Genomic DNA, 23,028 nt, shown 5'->3' on the forward strand with positions numbered 1-23,028 from the left:
ATTCTGATTAATATTCTCCTCTCAATTGATTTAAGGTTAGGAATCAAATATTTTTTATTTGATAGCTTTTGTTATGTGGTATATATTATAGTATACCATGATGCAGAAAGATCTCCAAAGTAGATTCAGATATATGTTATTTTTTTCTAACATAAGGGGAGAAAATAAGCAACTATGAAATATGTTGTTAATTATCATTAATAACGTCACACCCGAGTCTACACTTTGAATGTAGCCGACACTCAGAGCTATTTTCTATCCCAAACATACTCTTGGCCAGACTTACTACTATATAATGTAGACTATAACAAATATGGAAAAGTTGTTTAAAAGATTGACATACAACTGTTGTAGAAAATAACTCCAATAGTTTATAAATAATAGGTGTTAAATAAGAAATATTTGTAAAAAAGTTTGACTAAAAGTATAACTCAACTGACTTGTCTATGAAGTGTCTAATAATTGAATATAGGTGCCGGGACAAAACCAACTACTATCTGAATACTCAATGCCAACATTAGAAAATAAGATTGTTTAATGCCAATTAAGTCTCTTAAATAATAAATGGTACCAAATATTTCTTGTGGCTTTTGGGTTGCTTAATAATTTGAGTCCCATTAGACCATTTTGAATTTATAAAAATATAAGTTAATAGTGTTCTATAATAATACAAATGAGTAGAATGAAAAAAAATCCCATTCAAAATAATCAAAACTCTAATATTTATTTATACAAGTGAAAATAACAAGTAATGATAGCTTTATAAAAAAATTCAATGCAGATAATACAAAAATGGATAATGAAAATAAATATATATTTTATAATAAGTTTTTAAAGATTATCTACTTATATTCAAAATAAATTTTCAATTATATTTAGAAAACTCAATTATTAACAATCAAAACTCGTTTATCTATATAAATAATAGGAATTAAGAAAGAATTAAAACATGCTGTCACGATCAGAATTCGGGTGTGATGGAACTCGCCAAACCCACCAAGACAAGTCAGCCTAAACATCTGAACAATTCAAAATAAGCAAAAATGTAAAGTCTAATATGATATACATAAGGATAAGCGAAAAAATAGATTCTAACTACCCAAAACTTGGTGTCACATGTACAAGCCACTATTTTAACAGAAATGAAAAAGATACAAGTCTATATGGTTTAGTCCTCAAGTAGAACACAACATAAAGTAAAAGGATGACGAAAGTCTGCTGAAGAAGACAAGTTGCTACCTCTCGCGCGTTCAGAAGCTCTGCCCGATCAAAGGAGTACTAAGAGCAAGAGGTGCCGGGATTAGATCCTACATAAATTTAGAAGCAAGGGGTGAGCACCAACAACACGGTACTCAGCAAAATGGAAACTAAACCCTAAGTAAAGCAATGCGGAACACAAGTACTCCTGACATCCCAACTACAATCCTTCACAACTACACACCTGCACTGAAACAGCCAATCTATACAGTTTATATCAAATAATACCAAAACACTAAATAGTCCACAAGTAGAAATCACATATCCATTCTCACTACCATACTCAAGCAACACAGAAAATCTCAAATCATAATCAATCACAGGATGAAATAGATGCAAATGCAATGTCAGATAATCATGATGCCTGTCTGTCCTATGATACACATCCGCTGATCACCTCAGACCGAAACCCACAGGGGCCTCACATAGACATGCATTTGCCGGAAAAGACCTCGATCAATATCTGTTGGAAGAGATCTCGCTCATAATATTTGTTGAAAAAGACCTCTGCTGCCGGAAGAAACTTTGACAATCACCTCGACCGGTAGAAACCTCAATCTCAATATCCAGTACCTCACTCATATCATTTCTCAAGCATCATAGATATAACATATGCACAAGTAATGAGTGAAATAGGATAAATATTCATATAAGATGACATATATTCCACAATCACACAATAGATCACTGCCTCATAATTCACAACACTTAGACAATTATCCCTATTTGAATTCCACTACCACACTTCAACTCATATAATTCAATTCCATCTAATGACCCAACACACCCTAATCCCCTCACATAGGAAAATACATGGTTCAACATACTTAATAAATGTTAGAATTCCACTTGCCTTAGTCAAAAGTCACGAACAATCCAAACACAAAGCTTTTCCTCTTCGATGATATTCTAAATCACCATAATCTAATCAAATATAGACTCACAATTATATTTCCAAACTATTGATACTAAAATCAAGCAATTTAGGTAAAAGGGGTAAAATGGTTAAAAATCTCATATCGAAAATCAAACTAGGAATCTAATTAATTTTAGATGAAAATGTTCCTCAAGTAATAAGGAATCTACTGGTGAAATCCGTTTCAAAAATGAGTTCAAAATCCCCATTTCTCTTTCAAAAGTTCATGTTCAAGAAAACCCAAACTCTCCAATTTGAAATCCACAATTTAAAGTTAAAATACGAAATTATTCAATGAAAATTAAGGAAAAATGTTAAAAATACATTACCCAATAGTTTTATCATGAAAAACCTCAAAGAAAATGCCTAAATCGAGCTTGAAAATATTAAAAATGGTGAAAATACCTTAAACCTCACCTAAACTCTCTCAGTTGTCGCTTGAGCCACTGGACCTTCGCTTTAGCAAAGGTTCTCTTTTGTGAACCCCACCTAAGTGAATCCTTTCGCTTAAGCGAAGGTTCACCTGGTCCTCTTAAGAGGACCTTGCATCATCACCAAAAAAATAAGCAAAGTAACTCAAGCATCCGATCAGACCCTCGAGTTTCGTTCGGAATCCCGTATACATAAACCATATATGAAAACCTACTAAATTTGACGTTCTAGACTCAATGGAATCATTGAAATTCAAATTTGAGGCTTCCTTGACCCAAAATTTGATAAGTCCCAACTAAACTAGTTTCGATACTTAAAATATCCAAAATACCTTCGGGACCTCAAAAATTATAATAGAGCCATTTCTAGTGTTAGAATCACCTCTCAAAATTATTGAAACCATCAAAATTTCCAATCCGAGCACCCGAACCCCAAATATTGACCAAAGTCAAGCTTAGATCAAACTTTAACTCAATTTCCAACTTTGGACATAAATTCAATGTTTTAACTCCAAATCTAATTCCGACAACTCTCCTAGACCAATTCCCATATTTTTGAGGCTCGAAACTCTAAATGACTGTGAAACTCAAATTTTGACAACTTAAGCTTTTAAAACTCATTTCTCAAGTGAAGCCTCAACTTTTCACAAGGTTTCAAAAAACTAACTTTTTTTTTGGGAACAGACCCTACACGAGACTCCCACCTCTCGTGCACAGTCAAGGGTTGAGTAGCACCCCCAAGCTTTATCATAAATAAAATTAAAGAAAAATACACGGAGGGGGACATAAACCTTACCTCCGAACTTAGGATGGTTCATGAGTCAGCCGACCTACTTCGGTCGGCCTACTCATCCCCATTACTAGATGGAAAGAGATAAACCTATGGGAGGACTCCTCCCGATACAAGTCGACTAAGAAAGCATAAATGAGGGAGACTCTTCCCTTCCATGAGAAAACAAGAAAGTAACCTACACTAGTCCTATTCAACTATGCTACGTATCATACATAGCTAAATTGAAGAAGAACAAGTATATGAACCTTCTATCTCGCATGGGGTGAGGAAGTTCTGTTCATCTTTGCCCTTTTTAGTCTTGTCATACCAAGTAATTCCAAATGGAAGGGTGCATCCACATCAAGATCATGTATATATCAGTTAGGGAGGATGATAGGAGAGGAAATATATTGAGCTGTAGCAACCAGCAGCCTTGGAGTTGTTGTTGATAAAATATTGGCACTGACTTATTGTATGCTACATTTTGAAGGTGTTGCAGCTCTGACGTGTGCAGCTGCTTGGAAGCTCATCTGATGGTGCCTTGCATATTGGAGTATTCCAGCCAGTAGTGTAGCCTGCACTTAAACAAGTAACCCACCAAGGATTCCAAGTAGCTTGGCTGCCATAGGACTGCTGCAAACAATGAAGCATAGTAGCTGGCATGTATGGATTGTTGGAGAGTGTTGGGGAGGCCCTAGCATGCCAGTCTTTAGTCTCCCTTCGTTTGAAGCTCTGTAAACCTGCACCTACAAAAGGCTAAAGAAACAGACAAATGTAGGATATGTAAAGGCTGCTGCAAATCTGTAACCCATTCCTTATGGCCTCTCTTGCTAAAGTGGTAGGCTGCTTGTTGTTGCATGTTATACTCAGAAATAGATCCCTCATTGTGATGAGGATCAGCTCCTTGGGGTACCTGCACAGACAAATAAACCAGAGCAACACACAAACAAACAATTCTACAAGCTGCTGTAACTAGTACTATTGACTTGTAGTTTCTCCTTGTGTGCTGCATATTGGTGGGGAAGATGATGGATGATGTTGGCAGCTGATGAATTGAGAAGCAATGTTTTCTCAAATTTGGATCTGTAGCTGGGGTGCAAGAGTGTTGCTGCAGGTGTTGAAGTATGGAAATTGGTATGGATGGATTGTTGATGTGTTGATGAGTTACTAGAATACCAGCCTGTTGTCTCCCTTTGTTTGAGACTCTGAGAACCTGCATAAGCAGTTAGTAAAGAAACAAACAAATGTGGGGGATGTATAGGCTGGTGCAGGTCTATGTGCAGTTCCTTGTTGCTTCCATAGTAGGAGTGGTTAAGATGCTTGTTGGTGCAAGTTTCACAGAAAAGGAGACCCTTCCTAGTGATCAGGTTCAGCTCCTTAGAATACCTGCACAGACAATCAAAAACAAAACAACACACTACCAAACAAATCTGCAAGCTGCTGTAACTTGTACTATTAACTTGTAGTTGTTCCTTGTGTGCTGCAGGTTGGAATGCTTGTTCTTGGCTTGTATTTCTTGAAGATGTTGCTACTTGTTGGTGCAGCTGCTTAGTGGTTATATCTCTCCATAGTTGAATCCTGCACAAATAAAGAAACCAGAAGCAAGTAAATGACCACCCAACTATGGCTCCTGCAGTACCCTGTCCATGGTTGCTGCACTTGGTTTGGTTGTTGATGATCCTGTTGTTGTTTGCATAGTTGTTGTAGTTAGGATGTTTGATGTTGTATAGTACACCTATTTTTGCTGCACAAATACTCCCACACACACACCAACACTTATGTTTGATCTCCAAAGTTGTTGCTCTGTAGCTGCACCCTGGCCATGATGAGTACTTTGTTGGATTGTTCAGCTGAGGTATGTTTTTCCTGTTGGCTTTCCACAGATGCTGTATATGTCTTTGTTGCTGACTGACACCTTTACAACTAAGGCAATAAGAAACAACAAAGCAAATATCCAAAAAAGGCTCCTGAGTTTCTGAAGTTTCTGCAATTCTGAGAGTTAAGCCGGCTAACTTTTTCAAGGTCGCTCGACTAAAGTCTCCAATTATACGTTTGAGCTGAAACTTATTGGGGTTTGCAATTACTATATTTGCTGTAGTCCTGCAACATTTGGAGGCCTTTTCCACAAGATGGAAGCTCCAAATTGCAAATTGCTCCCTTATTATGCTTAAGTCGTCTAACTTTTTCAAGATCGCTCGACTAACATCTCCAATTATCCGTTTGAGCTGAAACTTCTTGGGCTTTGCAATCACTATATTTTCTGTAGTCCTGCAACATTTGGAGGCCTGGAAACTCCGAATTGCAAATTGCTCCCTCATTAGGCTTAAGTCGGCTAACGTTTTCAAGGTCGTTCGACTAACGTCTCCAATTGTCCATTTGAGCTGAAACTTCTTGGTCTTTGCATATACTGTATTTGCTGTAATAATGCACAAGTTGGAGTCATTTTGATGTTGTATGGTGTATTTGTTGAGGATTGTTGATTGCTTCTGGGCTCTGCTGTTGCTGTTGAGTTGCTGCTGCTGTTGCTTAGTTGCAATCACTATTGCTGCTGTAGTGTGGCCTATGTTGTTGAGGTATTGGTGAAAGAACTCCAAACTCAGCTGCTGCAAGTCCAACCCAAGGCTCAAAGTAGCATGATACTTGAAGTGAATTGCAATTGTTGGCTAATATGTTTATGATCTGCAGGTACCTGCACAATCACAAAGGAAAAGAAAAAGAAAGATATCTATTCTAATCCTTAACTCAAGAGGTAAGTTAATTGTTCTAGGAAGACAATAAACAAGGGAGACTCTCCCCTTTACAAAATTCCTATCTATGAATTTATACATAGGGAATTCTGTACTACAATTAATGATATACAAATCAAGGAGGTTGTTTGATCCTCTTCAGTTTTGTCCTCCTAAAGTTTGACATCCCCATTTTGTCCAAGATGTAGTATCCTCTTGTTTCCTTAGGAAGCTGTTGAGTACTGTAGAATTGAACCATGCTGTCTACACTGTGGCTATGCTTGGAAAGTGTATCTGCAACAAAGTTAGCTTCCCTATAGATGTGCTTACATTGAAAGAAATCCAGCATTATGATCAGCTCCTGTAGGTTTGTGATGTAGTTCCTGATGGTCCAGGGAGATGTAATCTCTTGTTTTAGCCATTTCACAAGTAATTTAGAGTCAACCTCCAGTAGAACCCTGCTGTAGCCATGTTGAATACACCAGATAATGCCTATGACTGCAGCTTGTACCTCAACTTGGTTGTTAGAACCAATTCCAAGTGGTGCAGTAAATGCATAAATGATGTTTCCTTTATGATCTCTTAGGATGCCCCCAGCTCCAATTCTTCTAGGATTATCCAAGGCACTTCCATCAGTATTCAATTTAACCACATGGTAAGCTGGTTTGTGCCAACTAACTTGGATGATTTTCAGCTCATGGCTGCAGCTTTCCACCATAGCTATTAGCTCCTTCCAGTCACTTGGCCAATTAATGTAAGGGAAAGTTATGAAGATCAGCATGTATAGTTCTTTGATGACTGAGAACTTCACTCTAGTACTACTTGACTTTTTGCCACCATATTTGCTAGCACATCTATTCTTCCATAGGTTCCAACAAATAAATATAGGAGTAGCTTGCAATAATAGTTTATGGACTTCATTATTTGGTTTAGCCAGCCACCATTTCATCAAATTGCTCCTCATGGGGCTGCTGCTGTGTTGTATACCCCAGCAATCAGAAAAATACTTCCATATGTGTCTAGCCATGTGTCCAGAGATAAATATGTGATCTATATTATCCCAACCTGGCCTGTAGTAACAAGAACATTGAGCAGCTGCATGACCAAAGTGCACAATATTTTCATTGGTGGGCAACTTGCTTCTGAGAGTTCTCCAGACAAGAAAGGATATCTTGAAGGGTATATTCTTATGCCATATATTATTGTCTGTCATGGTTTTGTTCCTTTTTGGCCTGATTTGGTTCCAAGCTGAAGCACAAGTAAAGTTTCCATCTGAGGTCAGCTTCCAATAGGCTGTATCTGGTAGGTCAGGTTGATACTTGAAGGAAAAACTTAGAATCTTTTGTATCAGGTGTTGTGGTGCATGTTGCCTCACCTTCTCTTCATCCCATTCTCCATTATTCAGGAACTTTGAGATAGTGGTATTGTTAAGTCTAGGTAGACATTCTTTGTGGTAAGCTAGGGGTCCAATTCCTAGCCAATCATCCCACCAAAAACTACAAGAGCCTGAGTTAAAGTGCCACTGTATATGAGGCTCAATCTCAGATTTGTTTGTCATCATATGTTTCCACATAAGTGATTGACCAGTGTCCCATTTCTTGATTACTGGATGTGCCCTTTGGCAATACTTGGCCCTCAAAAAACTCCCCCATAGAGTCTTCTTAGACCTGAAAATCCACCATTGTTTATACTGCATTGCTAGATAGACATCTTTAAGATTTTTCATGCCAACACCTCCTTCTTCTGTTGGGTAGCTGAGGGTCTCCCATGATGCCCAATGGTATTTTCTTTTTTCTCTGTCCCATCCCTAAAAGAAGTTTGCTATAAGAGACTTTATTTGTTTGAGAGTAGTGGAAGTTGGAATCACAGTAGATAGAAGATGAATTGGGAGGGACTGCAACACATACTTCACAAGAGCAGCTCTCCCCCCATAATTGAGTACTTTGGCTTGCCATCCTCTAATTATGGATATCACTTTGGACACCATACTAGTAAAGTATATGATCCTTTTACGTCCAATATATAAGGGACATCCTAAGTAAGTAATAGGGCCATGAGTTATTTTGAAACCAGTGATAGAAGTGACCCTTTCAGTGATCTCAGGATCAGTATTCAGAGGGATCATGCACTGACTCTTTTGTGTGTTAATTAGCCAAAAGGGACTAGGGGAAACTAACGATAGGGTAAAATGGTAATTTTATCAAAAATATCAAAAATGACCTTCAGGGTCATTGCATCATCCACTACTAAAAACCATGTTCGTCCTCGAACATACAACAAGGGAATACCTAAAGTCTCAAAAAGATGGGGGTAATGGGCCCGCATGTCTGACTCTAACTACCAACTAGCTACCTTTATGGACCAATGTCGCCACTGGATGTTCACCGAAGCTATCTTCTTAGTCCTTTATTTCCTGACCTGCCTGTCCAAAATAGCCATAGGCTCCTCCTCATATGTCAAATCTAGGATCAACTCTACTGAATCATGGGAGATCACATTAGACTCATCTAGAATATAGCGTCATAGCATCAAGACATGAAGTACTAGATGCACAGAGGATAGACTAGGTGAAAAGGTAAGTCTATAGGCCACCTCTCTTACTCGATATGAGATCTCAAAAGGGCCAATAAACTTAGGGTTGAGCTTGCCCTTCTTCTCGTACCTCATGAAACCCTTCAAGGAAGAGACCCACAACCATACCTGATCACTAACCATGAATACCAAAGGTCGAACCCACCTGTCAACATAGCTCTTCTGGCGACTCTGAGCTTTCAACAACCTACCCTGAATCAGCAGAACCAACTCTATAGTATCTTAAAGCAAATCGGTGTCTAGGCTATCCACTACCACAGAATCAAACCATCCAATGGGTGATCTACATCTCCAGCCATACAAGGCCTCAAAAGGAGCCATCTGGATATTGGAATGGTAACTGTTGTTGTAAGAGAACTCCGCTTGGAGAAAGTGCTGATCCCACTAAGCACCAAAATCAATCACACATGCCCGAAGCACATCCTCAAGTACTTGAATATTCCTCTCAGATTGTCCATCTGTCTGAAAGGTGGAATGCAATACTCAGATCCAATCGAGTACCCTATCCACGCTGCACGACCTTCTAGAAGTAAGATGTGAAAAATGAGCCCTGATCTGATATGATGGAAACAGGAACCCCATAAAGCCTAAAAATTTGACTAATATAGAGCTGAGCCAACCTATCCACTGTGAAATTAACCTTAACTAGAATGAAATGAGCTGATTTGGTCAATTGCTTGACCACAACCCAAATAGAATCAAAACCTCCCACAGTAGTGGGAAATCCTACCACAAAATCTATCGTGATCCTCTCCCACTTCCAAGTGGGAATGGGTATCCTATGAAACTCACCCTCGGGCCCTAGTGCTCACACTTAACCTGCTGGCATGTCAAATACTTAAACACAAACTCGGCGATGTCCTTCTTCATACCGCACCACCAATAATGTTGGCTCAAGTCATGGTACATCTTTGCTACCCCCGGATGAATAGAATATCAAGTGCAATGGACCTCCTTCAGTATTAATATGATCAACTCATCCACCTTGGGCACACAAATATGACTCCCAATCCTCAAAACACCATCAAAAATCAAGTATTGCCTCCTTGGCTTCACCTCTCGTCACCTTATCTCGAATGAGGCACAACTTCTCATCCTTAAACTACCTCTCTCGAATCTGGTCAATCAAAAAAGAGTGGGTCGCTATAAAATCAAGCACTCAGCCCTAATTGGAAACCTGCAATCTCACCAATCCATTGGTCAATCTCTGAATATCTCTAGCCAAGGGTCGCTTCTCAGCCCAAATAGCCGCAAGACTCCCCATACTAGAAGTCTTCCTACTCAATCCACCGGCCACCACATTGGCCTTCCCGAGGTGATATAGGATATTCAAATCATAATCCTTCAGAAGTTCGACCCACCTCCTTTGCCTCAAATTTTAGTTCCACTGACTGAAGATGTATTGCAGACTCTGGTAATCGATGAATATCTCACAATGAACTCCATATAAATAATGTCGTCATAATTTTAAAATAAAGATAACTGCCACCAATTCTAAATCATGGGTGGGATAGTTCTTTTCATAAGCCTTCAATTACCTCGAAGTATAAATGATCACCTTTCCTTTTCCCATCAACACTCTACCTAAGCCCACTTCCGATGCATCACAATACATGGTGAAGTCAAAGGTCAACACCGGTGCGCGGTAGTCAATAATACCTTAAGCTTTAGGAAGCCCTCCTCACACTTATCCGACCAATGAAATACCACATTTTTCTGAGTGAGCCTGGTCAATGGAGTTGTTATTGTAGAGAAGCCTAGAACAAAATTGCGATAATACCCTACCAAGCCCATAAAACTATGAATCTCTGTAGCTAAGGTGGGCCCAATCCATCCTCAAACTGCCTTTATCTTAGCCGGATCGACTCTAATTCCCTCCTTGGACACCACATGCCCTCAGAACGCCACCGAGCTCAACCAAAACTCACACTTGGAGAATTTTACATAAAGTTTCTCCTCTCTAAGCCTTTGGAGCACAATCCTTAACTGTTGCACATAGTCTGCTTCAGTCTTGGAGTAAACCAAGATATCATTAATGAATACAATCACAAATGAATCAAGATACGGACGAAACACCCTATTCATCAACTCCATAAATGCTGTTGGGGGGTTAGTCATCCCGAAAGATATAACAGCAAATTCATAGTGGTCATATCTGATCCGGAAGGTTGTCTTAGGAATATCTGAAGGTTGAATCCTCAATTGATGATACCAGATCTCAAATTGATCTTAGAGAATAAAACCTCTCCTTGGAGATGATCAAACAAATCATCGATATGGGGAAGCAGGTACTTGTTCTTGATATTCACCTTATTCAACTGTCTATAGTCGATACTCATCCTTATAGACCCCTCTTTCTTCTTCATAAATAACACTGGGGCACCGCAAGGAGAAACACTAGGGTGAATAAATACCTTACTCAATAGATCTTCAAGCTGCTCATTTAGTTCTTTCAACTCAGCTGGAGCCATGTGATAAGAAGAAATAGAAATGGGCTTAGTGCCCGACTCGAGGTCAATAGAGAAGTCAATATCCCTGTCAGGTGGAACCCCTAGAAGATCAGTAGAAAATATATCCATGAACTCTCAAACCACATGAATAGACTCCATAGAAGGCGGCTCAACATCAGTATCAAGAATAAATGCCAAATATGCTAAACAACCCCTATCAATCAATCGCTGGGCCCGAATACAAAAAATAACCCTACTAGGATAAGAACCATTCAAATCCTTCCACTCTATTCGCAGTCTACCAGGCATAGCTAATATTATTGTCTTAGCATAATAATCAAGAATAACACGATATAGAGATAACCAATCCCTACCTAAACTATCATTGAAGTCCACTATATCAAGGATAATCATATCCACCCATGTCTCATAACCTACCAAAGACACAAGACAGGATCGGTACACCCGATCTACTACTAAGGGCTATCCTACTAAGGTAGAAACATGCTCTGGCACATGCATATGATTACATAGCAAGTCAAACTCAGAAGAGAAATATGTTGACACATATGAATAAGTGGAGCAAGGATCAAATAACACAGATGCAGGGCGATGAAAAATTAGAACAATACCTGTGATGACTGCATCAGAGGCTTCAACCTTAGGTCTACCTGGAAATACATAACAATGAGCTCCCCGTCCGCCACTTATCTAGGCAACTCCTCTACCACCCTCTTTTGCTAGGGAATCACCCACTCCCTTACCTTCGGTATGACCACCTCTATCGATTTGACCCCTATAATGACCTTGGGTCATTGGGGCTAAACCTCTGGCTGGTACTGCTGTGTAAGTATGGTGTGGACTAGAATGAGTCTGCATGGGTCATTGTCGAACCATATTGTCCAGGGATCCACACCCAAAACACAATCTTGGAACATATGGCTGATGCGAAGAAATAGGAGGGATACTGTAACCACCCCGACTAATAGGCCTTTGTTGTGGCCCAAATGAACTCTAAACTAAACTGTATGAACCACAATAACCTTGTCTCCCCTCAGATACTATCATAGAGGCATGGATCGATCCTATGCGCTGAAATGAACTCCTTATTTTCCATCAATTTTGCCTCCTTGGCAGCACTAACCACCAACTGAAAGGAGGCTCTATCTCTAAATACCCAAAATAACTACTTGATAGAATAAGTCAAACCCCTTGCAAAATGGTGAACCCTCTCGGTCTCATCGGGGATGATAGCGGTGGCATATCTGGTTAGCTGACAAAAGCGAACCTCATACTCAAAAATGGACATCCCATTTTGCCTGAAGCTCTCAAATCTAAGGCAACTCTCCTCTCTCACACTACAAGGGATGAAACAATCATAAAAGTATCGGTGAATGCCTCCCAAGTTACTGGAGGAGATCCAATTAGTAAAGATCTAGAATATATCCTCTATAACTCTTTAGCCGGCCCACATCGTTGGAGAGTAACATATCGAACATCATGGGACTCAACCATCCCAACTATCTCAAGAAACTCCCTACAAGTGGTCAAGAACTAATATGCATCCTCAGTCTTCATAACTTGGAACTGAGGTAGGTTCATCTTTCTAAACTTTTCATAATGACGCCGCTCATCCTCTGTCAATGCAGCTACTGGTGCATCCTAAACCTCAACTACTGGTGCTGGAGGAACCTTAACTATAGGAACTACTAGCGGCTGTTTCGCCTGTCCCTGAGCCTTAGAAGGTGCTACTGGCCTGGGACCTAGACCTCACTCGGGTCTGTGATGTACCGGGTGTGCCTGCAGCACTGCCAGTCTGTTCCATAGTCTCGAGCATGCCCAAAACCCTTAATAAAGTGTCTACTAGTAATGGTGCTGTCGTATACTCAGGAAGGAACTTGCTCTCATCTGGCCTCTGTCACCGGCTTAGGGGAAATGCCCCTCTCATGATCCTTGGCTGGTGCCGCTCCTTGGCCCCGGCCCTTACCTCGACCTCTAGCTCTACCTCTACCTCTACCCCTACCTCGAGATGGAATCTCAGTAGAAACCTCAAGGGATGGATCCCCTCGTCTAGTAGAAGCTGATGCTCGAGTCCTAACTATCTGCTGAAAGAATTGCAATAACTTAGCACTTATACAAGAACCCACGCACGACAGTATTAAAAGAAGTAAAAAGATAATTTCCTAATAGTCTTTATAGCCCCTCAAAGATAAGTAATGGACGTCTCCACACCGATCTTCAAAGCTCTACTAGATTAGGCTTTTACACATGTGAGACCTATTAATCTGGGGCTCTAATACCAATTTGTCATGACCCGAATTTTGGTGTGATGACACTCGCCTAACCTACTAAGACGAGTCAGCCTAAGCATCTGAACAATTCAAAATAAATGAAAATGAAAGCAGAAATGTAAAGTTTAATATGATATACATAAGGATAAGCAAAAAAATAGATTCTAACTACCCAAGACTTGGTGTAACATGTACAAGCCACTATTTTAATAGAAATGAAAAAGATACAAGTCTATATGTTTCAGTCCTCAAGTAGAACACAAAATAAAGTAAAAGGACAACGAAAGTCTGCTGAAGAAGATAAGTTGCTACCTCTCGTGCATCCAGAAGCTCGGCCCGATCAAAGGAGTACTAAGAGCAGGAGGTGCCGGGCTCAGATCCTACATAAATTTAGAAGCAAGGTACTCTTGACATCCCAACCACAATACTCCACAACTACACACCAACACCCAAATAACCCAATCTATATAATTTATATCATAATTATACCAGAATACTAAATAATCCACAAGTAGAAATCACATATCTGTTCTCACTCCCTTACTTAGGTAACATAGGAAATCTCAAATCATAATCAATCACAAGATGAAATAGATGCAAATGCAATATCAGATAATAGTGATGCATGTCTTTCCAACGATACACATCCACTGATCACCTCAGATCGAAACCCATGGGGCCCTCACATAGACCATGTATCCGCGGTAAAAGACCTTGGCCAATAACTACCGAAAGAGACCTCGACCATAATATCCATCGAAAAAGACCTCGGTCGCCAGAAGAAACCTTGACAAATCACCTTGATCGGTAGAAACCTTGGTCCCAATATTTAGTACTTCACTCATATCATTTCTCAACCATCACCAGATATAACATATGCACAAGTAATGAGTGAAACAAGATAAATATTCAAATAAGATGTCATATATTCTACAATTACACAATAGATCAATACCTCATAATTCACAACACTTAGACAATTACCCCTATTCAAATTCCATAACCACACTTCAACTCATATAATTCAATTTGATTTTATGACTTAACAGACCCTAATCCCCTCACATAGGAAAATACAAGGTTTAACATACTTAACAAAGGTTAGAATTACACTTGCCTTAGTCAAAAGTCACGAACAATCCAAACTCAAAGTTTTTTCCCTTTGTCAATACTATAAATCACCACAATCTAATTAAATATAGACTCACAATCACATTTCGAAACTATTGACACTAAAATCAAGCAATTTGGGTGAAAAGGGTAAAATGGTCAAAAATCTCATATCGAAAATCAAACTTGGAATTTGATTAATTTTAGATGAAAATGTTCCTCAAGTAATCAAAAATCTACTGGTGAAATTCGTTTAAAAAATGAGGCTAAAATGAGTTCAAAATCCTCATTTCTCTTTCAAAAGTTCATGTTCAAGAAAACTCAATATCTCCAATTTGAAATCCACAATTTGAAGTTACAATATAAAATTGTTCAATGAAAATTAAGGGAAAGTGTTAGAAACACATTACCCAATAGTTTTGTCATGAAAAACCTCGAAGAAATTGCTTAAACTGAGCTTGAAAATGTTAAAAATGGTGAAAATACCTTAAACCTCGCCTAAACCCTCTCAGTTGTCGCTTAAGCGACTGGACCTTCTCTTTAGCGGAGGTTCTCTTTCGTGAACCCCGCCTAAGTGAGTCCCTTCGCTTAAGCGAAGGTTCTCTTTAGCGAACCCACATCAGCACCAACAAAATAAGCTAAGTCACAACTCAAGCCTTCGATTGGACCCTTGGAATTCGTTCGGAACCCCGTATACACAAACCATATATAAACCCTGCTAAATTTGATGTTCCAAACTCAATGGAGTCATCGAAATTCAAATTCGAGGCCTCCTTGATCTGAAATCCGATAAGTCACAATTAAACTAGTTTCGGCACTTAAAATACACAAAATAGCCTCAGGACCTCCAAAAATTATAACGAAGCCATTTCTAGCGTTAGAATCACCTCCCAAAATCATTGGAACCATCAAAATTCTAATCTGAGCACCCAAACCCCAAGTGTTGGCCAAAGTCAAAGTTGGATTAAGCTTTAACTCAATTTCCAACTTCGAACCTAAATTCCATGTTTTAACTCCAAATCTGATTCCACCAATTTCCACATTCCGAAGCGGATGGACTAGACAGAATTCCATTTTGAATCTCGAAACTCCAAATGACTCCGAAACTCAAATTTTGACAACTTAAGCCTTTAAGACTCATTTTTCAAGCAAAACCTCAACTTTTCATAAGATTTTCAAAATTTCAGATCCAACCAAAAGTGACTCAAAATAACTAACCAGAGGGTTAAAATAGTAATTTTATCAAAAATATAAAAAATGACAATTAGGGCATTGCACATGCATCTCTCTGTGTACATATTATTTATTTTTATTTTCATTACATTTATACATATTTAATGCATAGAATATGAAAATAACAATCACAAAAAATAACATTAGATTCTTAAAAAGATTATTCTACTTATAATGTTAATGAACTTAAATAAGAATCAATAAATACTTAGGTTAATATTAATAAATCTAATATATGATTTAAAAGGATATTACATAGTTGGAGAATTAAAAAATATTAGCAGTAAAATAGACAGACATTGCATTTGATAAGGAGTACGAAAAAGATGGAAGCTTGCAGACTGGAAGGAAGAAAATTATTATAAATCTCGTCCGGAGTGTTAGCTAGTGTGTATCATCTCATGAGAGTAGAGGATGTTGTGGATCAACTAGAAGAAGTATACATAAAAGTATTTGCCTCCACACTTATTTTAGTTTTAATTCAAGCCAAAGTAAATCAAGTCTTAGCGGTCATACATCTTGTTGATATTGATTGAGTAGTTTGATGGAGTTTAGTGTGAACCACACGGGGAACACTAAGCAAGTACGATAAATTAATTCCACTCCATTTTAAAAAATCAAGAATTACTACGGGAGGTCAAATTAAAAATCTATGAAAGTGGGGGCTCATCCTCGATATATTGGATCAAACAATAGTGGATTGTATTCCAAAGAAAATTTTACTATTAATTTATACAAAATCTATACTTTAATTATTTATAAACACTCTTCATTGAGAGAGAAGCCTACCCAAATAAAACAAAAAAGACAAAAGAATTTTCTAGACTAAAACTTGAGAGAGAAAAAAAAAACTCACCAAAGTTCTTATCTAAAATTTCCATTTAAAAAACATAACTAATTTTTATTTACCTTGCCCACGAAATTTGACATAATACATACTTGATGATGGGGCAGAAGACTCAAAATCAACTCAACGACAAATAATTTCTAAAGGTTTTGAGTTAGTAAGTTGTGAATACAAAATATAAAGAATTGATATTGGTGGAGGATGTGAGTTTAGAGATGGTTTATATGGGTATGTATAGAACAAAGTTATTATTAGTAAGTAATTATGGTTTGTGACTAATGCAGCTAAAGAGACAAAATATATGATAGGAGCATTTATTATGCCTTTGGGAGCTGCATTGTTTCTTGGGAATTAAAAAAATGAATTGTTTCAGTTTTTTTCAATTTTTTTATAAACTTTTAATTAGATAGGATAATTTAAAATGAGTGACTTGATTTTTCAACAATTTGTTTAGGGAAATATAAGAAATAGAAAGGCAACCAATTGACCAAAAGGATAAATACTAATGTTGGTTATAGAGAAGTATCACCTAATTTTTTTGGTGCAATGACCTGGGAGATCTTTGCATTTGGTTTTATTTGTAAGCTGGACCCTTATACTTATGACTTTGCCAACTGAATTCTCAAACTCACTGAAATACAATATTTGAAACCCCTTTCTCATCCTATGTATGTGCGTGTAGTGCACACATTTACACGTAGAATTCCACGTCATTATTGATGAAACATAAGAAATTAAATGTTAAAAAAATAAAAAATAAAAAATAAAAAAAAGCTAATTTTACATATTCTAAAAAATTTGAACATTATTTTTCTTCATATTTTCTCTCAATTTGAGCACCAAATTCATGTCAAGTGGGTGGAATTCTTACCTATTTGACTTGAATTTCACACTATAGGTTCACAAACACAAATCCAACAAATCTCCATTACAATTTTTAATTTATTTTATAAATTCACAAAATGCATTTGTTATTTTTGAAGCTTCATCAAGCTTATCAATGAAAGTTTTCAATATCCACTGTCACCCTTAACATTAACTCATACAAAATTCGATAAATACTCATGAAAATAAATTTTTGGGATGTAAATGTGATAAAACAAAAGGACTAGGGGTGGTGTTGGTTTTCAGCAAAAGAAGCGAATTTTGAGAAAGTATTTTGGGGGGGGGGGGGAGGCAATGGTGCGTGGCATTGAGAAAAGGAGGAGGTGAGAATGGTGGGTGAATCCAAAGAAGAAGGAAAGGAGTGGAATGTGAAGAAGAAATTTGATTTGGTTGGGTTGGGGGGGGGGAGGGGGGAGGGTGTGGCGGCAGTGGGCTGAAGGCTTTGAAGAAGATGACTTCTTCTTGTTCTTTTTTTTTGGGCGTTTTTATTTTATTTTTTGAAATGTTTTAATGTTTTTAATATAAAATACTATATTCACTTGCTTTAAAACACATGGAATCACTCATTATTCCAAGTTAGTAATATTAATGCCACATATTTGGTATGGTTAGAGGTGTTTAAAATATTGTGTTTGAGTAAGTGTAAGGATTTAGTTGGCAAAGTCGTAAATACAAGAGTCTAACTTACAAACGAAGCCAGGTACAAGTGCTTCCTACATCATTGCACCAATCTTTTTTTATGCATAGCTCTAATATTATTGATTCATTATACAATAGTATATGATTAAATAATGTAAGTTAATGTTCATGAAGTGATTTATATATCGTGGTCCAGTTTGAACTTCAATTCAATTTTTAAAAATGCAATAGCTATATGTTCATATATATATATATATATATATATATATAAATTTTGAGTATGAGTTTGATGAATTAAATTAGTCTAGTATTAAAACAAAATGAGGCTTTAATAACATGGAATGCCAATTTAGGGAATTAACTCTTAAAAAATGTTATAGTACCCCCCCCCCCCACACTAGATATACTACAAAAATATTGTAGTACTATGTATACACACACACTAGATACAAAGTCCGTGTCAGCATGGGCTCAATATATGTTACTCTTTTTGCTCCAATTTATGAGACACATATGAAAATTGGAGTCAACCAATTTTTTTTATATGTTTTTTTAAATATTTTAAGTTGTTAATTTATTATGATTTATAGCACTTTTTATGTAATTTTCACATAATATATGTTACTCCTTTCGTCCCAATTCACGACACATGTGATTTTGAGAGTCAATCAATTTTTTAAAAATATTTTTTATAGATGTTTTAAGTTGTTAATTATTATAATTTATATACATTTTACATAATTTTCACATAATATATGTTACTCTCTTTGTCCCAATTTTTAGAGTCAACCAAATTTTTATAAGGATCTTAGATATTTAAGTTGATAATTATTGCGATTTTATAGTACCTTTAACGTAATTTTTAAATAATATATATCACTCCTTTGCCCCAATTTATGTATAAAGATAGAATTTCGAGAGTCAATTTATTTTCAATAAGGTTTTTAGATATTTAAGCTGTTAACTATTGTGATTTATAATATTTTTTACTTAATTTTTCAGATAGTATATATTGTTCCCAATTTATGTGGGATAGATGAATTTTTGAGAGTCAATCAATTTTTTTATATTTTAAATTATTTTATTGTTATAATTTATAGTACTTTTTTTGTAATTTTTAAATATATAATAAATTTAAAAAAGACATGATATGGTAAATATATGTGGAGCCTAGTGGCGGAGCTAGTATTTTTATTAAGGGCTTCAAAAGCTGAGGAGTACAAAACTAGTCTAATGGGGTTTGACATTTGCTATATATACATAAAAAATTATTTTAATTATGTACAAATAGTATAATTTTCCACCCAAAAGAGTTTGGATTAAACCCTCATCCAAGGGCGTAGCCACCCTCGACACCCCTTCGTCGGAAAATTACATTGTATATATAAGTCAAAATTTAGTTTAATGAATATATATATACAAGTGCTGACACATCTTGACATAAATTGAAGCTTTAGTGTAATGGTTAAGGAGTTATAAAAGTTGCTTGAGTTTGTGGTGTTCTATCCCTAATAACAACATGTAATTTTTTATATTATATTTTGATACCCCTTATTAAAAATCTTGGCTCTGCTACTGTCTTCACCTCATGTGGCTCCGCCCTGGTGGAGCCTACACGCTTGATATTTATGTATTAGAAATGATAAATAGACATGGAGTATCTTTTTGTCAATATAAAAAAGTCCCACACAATATAACATTGGACATAAGTAATTGAAGCATTTTACTATAAAGTGAAACGCCTTCAATGATAAAACTACTCGTTAATTCAAAATCAATTCCAAGAAGCACAAACATTGTCCAATAGTATGTGTTTCTAACCTCTTATTCTAAATAGAAATACTTGATTTGTATTTTATTATAATAATATTAAAAAATTTTCTTAGCTTTGGATTTGTTTATCTAATCGATTTTTTAAATATCGATATTGCTTAAAAAACAATACTACATACACTAGTACATTCCTGCCGATCTAACGGTGTTTAATTTAAATCCTAAAAAAAAGAAGCTATTACATTTAGGGATCGTTTGGTAGAGTGCATAAAAATAATACTAAATAGAATGTATTAGTAATACTTGTATTAGTAATGTTTGTATTAGTTATGCTTGCATTAATTAGAGATGAAATATTTCTTATGCATTGTTTGGTTTAGTGTATTAAAAATAGCATGCATTGCATAAAAATATTTATTTACAAATATATTTTCAATAATTATGGTGGAAAAGATGTAAAAAAAATTTTGAGGGATAATTGAGTCTTTAATAATGCATGTTAATACAAGTATTAAATCCCCTTACATTACTAATACCTAGAAGTCTATGATATTAGTAATACACATCTTAATACAGAATAGAGTGTAGAACAAATTGCATTACTAATACCTAGAAATCTATGATATTAGTAATACACACCTTAATACAGAATAGAGTGTAGAACTAATTGCATTAGTTATACATATAATGAAAAAATATACCAAACAAGATACTATTAATACAATGCATTAATTTTGTTTATCCACTCTACCAAACGATACCTAAGGTTTGTGAGAAAGAATGTGTGTAAATATTCTAACTTAGCAAAGAACCTTACATGTGTCCTAGCCAATATAATACTCCACACCTGTCAAAATTGGTACAACGTAGGACCGATTTAATTCCAAGGTGGCAACCACACATTTTCTTCTTCTTGATTATAAAATCAATTTTTCAGCCGACGCCTTACTATAACATTTGTTTACATGATTATGCTGAGCTGAATTGTTTTGACTTCAACAGAAGCTAGTAAACAAAGTCTGCTTTGAAATATATTTGTTGAAAAATGTATCACTATTATATATGTTTCTCAGAAGCCTATAAAAGAGCATAAGCAACACAACGTTGAAGAATCACCACACACTCCAAAATGCAATTCTTTAGCTTGGCTTCCATCTTCCTTTTTCTATCTTTTCTCTTTTTGGTAAGGAAATGGAAAAATTCCAATAGCCAATCCAAAAAATTGCCTCCAGGTCCATGGAACTTCCTTTACTAGGAAGCATGCTTCATATGGCTGGTGGACTTCCACATCATGTCCTTAGAGACTTAGCCAAAAAATATGGACCACTTATGCACCTTCAGCTTGGTGAAGTTTCTGCAGTTGTCGTTACTTCTCCTGATATGGCAAAACAAGTACTAAAAACTCATGACATCGCTTTCGCGTCTAGGCCTAAACTTTTGGCTCCTGACATTGTCTGTTACAACAGGTCTGACATTGCCTTTTGCCCCTACGGAGATTACTGGAGACAAATGCGTAAAATTTGTGTCTTGGAAGTGTTGAGTGCCAAGAATGTCAGGACATACAGCTCGATTAGGCGCGATGAAGTTGATCGCCTAGTTAATTTTATCCAGTTATGTTCAGGTGAGCCGGTTAATTTTTCTGAAAAGCTCTTTTTGTTCACAAGTTCCATGACATGTAGAACAGCATTTGGGAGAGTGTTCAAGGAGCAGGACCAATTTATACAACTGATCAAAGAAGTGATAGGGTTAGCAGGAGGGTTTGATGTGGCTGACATCTTTCCATCACTCACGTTTCTCCATGTGCTTAGTGGAATGAAGGGTAAAATTATGAATGCCCATCATAAGGTTGATGCAATTGTTGAGGATGTCATCAATGAGCACAAGAAGAACATTGCAATGGGGAAAACTAATGGTGCATTAGGTGGTGAAGATCTAATTGATGTCCTTCTAAGACTTATGAATGATGGAGGACTTCAATTTCCTATCACCAACGACAACATCAAAGCTATCATTTTTGTAAGTATTATTGTATATTATACATTTTTCTAAGTATTGAATCAATCACCACAAATATGTTATCTCATGTTATTTTGGTAATATATGCAGGACATGTTTGCTGCCGGAACAGAGACTTCATCGTCAACACTTGTGTGGGCAATGGTGCAAATGATGAAAAATCCAAGTGTATTCTCCAAAGCTCAAGCAGAAGTGCGAGAAGCCTTTAAAGACAAAGAAACGTTTGATGAAAATGATGTGGAGGAGCTGAAGTACTTAAAGTTAGTCATTAAAGAAACTCTAAGACTACATCCACCAGTTCCACTTTTGGTCCCAAGAGAATGTAGGGAAGAGACTGACATAAACGGCTACATTATTCCTGTGAAGACCAAAGTCATGGTTAATGTTTGGGCATTGGGAAGAGATCCTAACTATTGGGATGACGCAGAAAGCTTTAAGCCAGAGAGATTTGAGCAGTGCTCTGTGGACTTTGTTGGTAACAATTTTGAGTATCTTCCCTTTGGTGGTGGGAGAAGGATTTGTCCCGGGATATCATTTGGCTTAGCTAATATTTATTTGCCGTTGGCTCAATTGCTATATCACTTCGACTGGAAACTCCCTAATGGAATGGAGCCAAAAGACTTGGACTTAACTGAATTGGTTGGAGTAACTGCCGCCAGAAAAAGTGACCTTATTTTACTTGCCACTCCTTATCTACCACCTCGACAATGATTTTCAACATTTTCCTTTTTATAGAATAATTTCCTACTGAGCCCAATTATTATCCTATCTTTCTTTTGGAGTTTCCAACTTTATCTACTTCTAATATATGTATTTATCTTTTTATCATGAGGAATGTACCATGATTGTTTCTCCAATAACATCTTTTAATTTGTTTATTTCAAATTTTGCCAATGATTATTTGCCTTCCTATATAATAGAATGAAACTAATTTGAAAGCATATTTCATGTTTTAGTGTCTTAGGCTCATTAAATTTGAAAGCATGAATCATCTAACAGAAAATGGAATGCTTAACATCTAACCAATTTATCTAATATGGCTAAAAGTCCATTTAAGAACTTATGAAAACTAAGTAGGAATTTGGTTATA

The 23,028-nt window shown here is 36.6% G+C and overlaps 1 protein-coding gene across 1 annotated transcript; it reads left to right on the forward strand.

The window, feature by feature from the left end:
* Window positions 1–21,047: 21,047 nt before the first annotated feature.
* LOC129902995 (premnaspirodiene oxygenase-like) lies at window positions 21,048–22,816 on the forward strand. Its single transcript, XM_055978470.1, has 2 exons — window positions 21,048–21,938; window positions 22,029–22,816. Exons 1-2 carry the CDS (start codon window positions 21,159–21,161, stop codon window positions 22,647–22,649), a joined length of 1,401 nt encoding a protein of 466 aa, XP_055834445.1. The 5' UTR covers window positions 21,048–21,158; the 3' UTR covers window positions 22,650–22,816.
* Window positions 22,817–23,028: the final 212 nt, after the last annotated feature.

Source organism: Solanum dulcamara, chromosome 1 (assembly GCF_947179165.1).
Source record: "Solanum dulcamara chromosome 1, daSolDulc1.2, whole genome shotgun sequence".
NCBI classification, from domain to species: domain Eukaryota; kingdom Viridiplantae; phylum Streptophyta; class Magnoliopsida; order Solanales; family Solanaceae; genus Solanum; species Solanum dulcamara.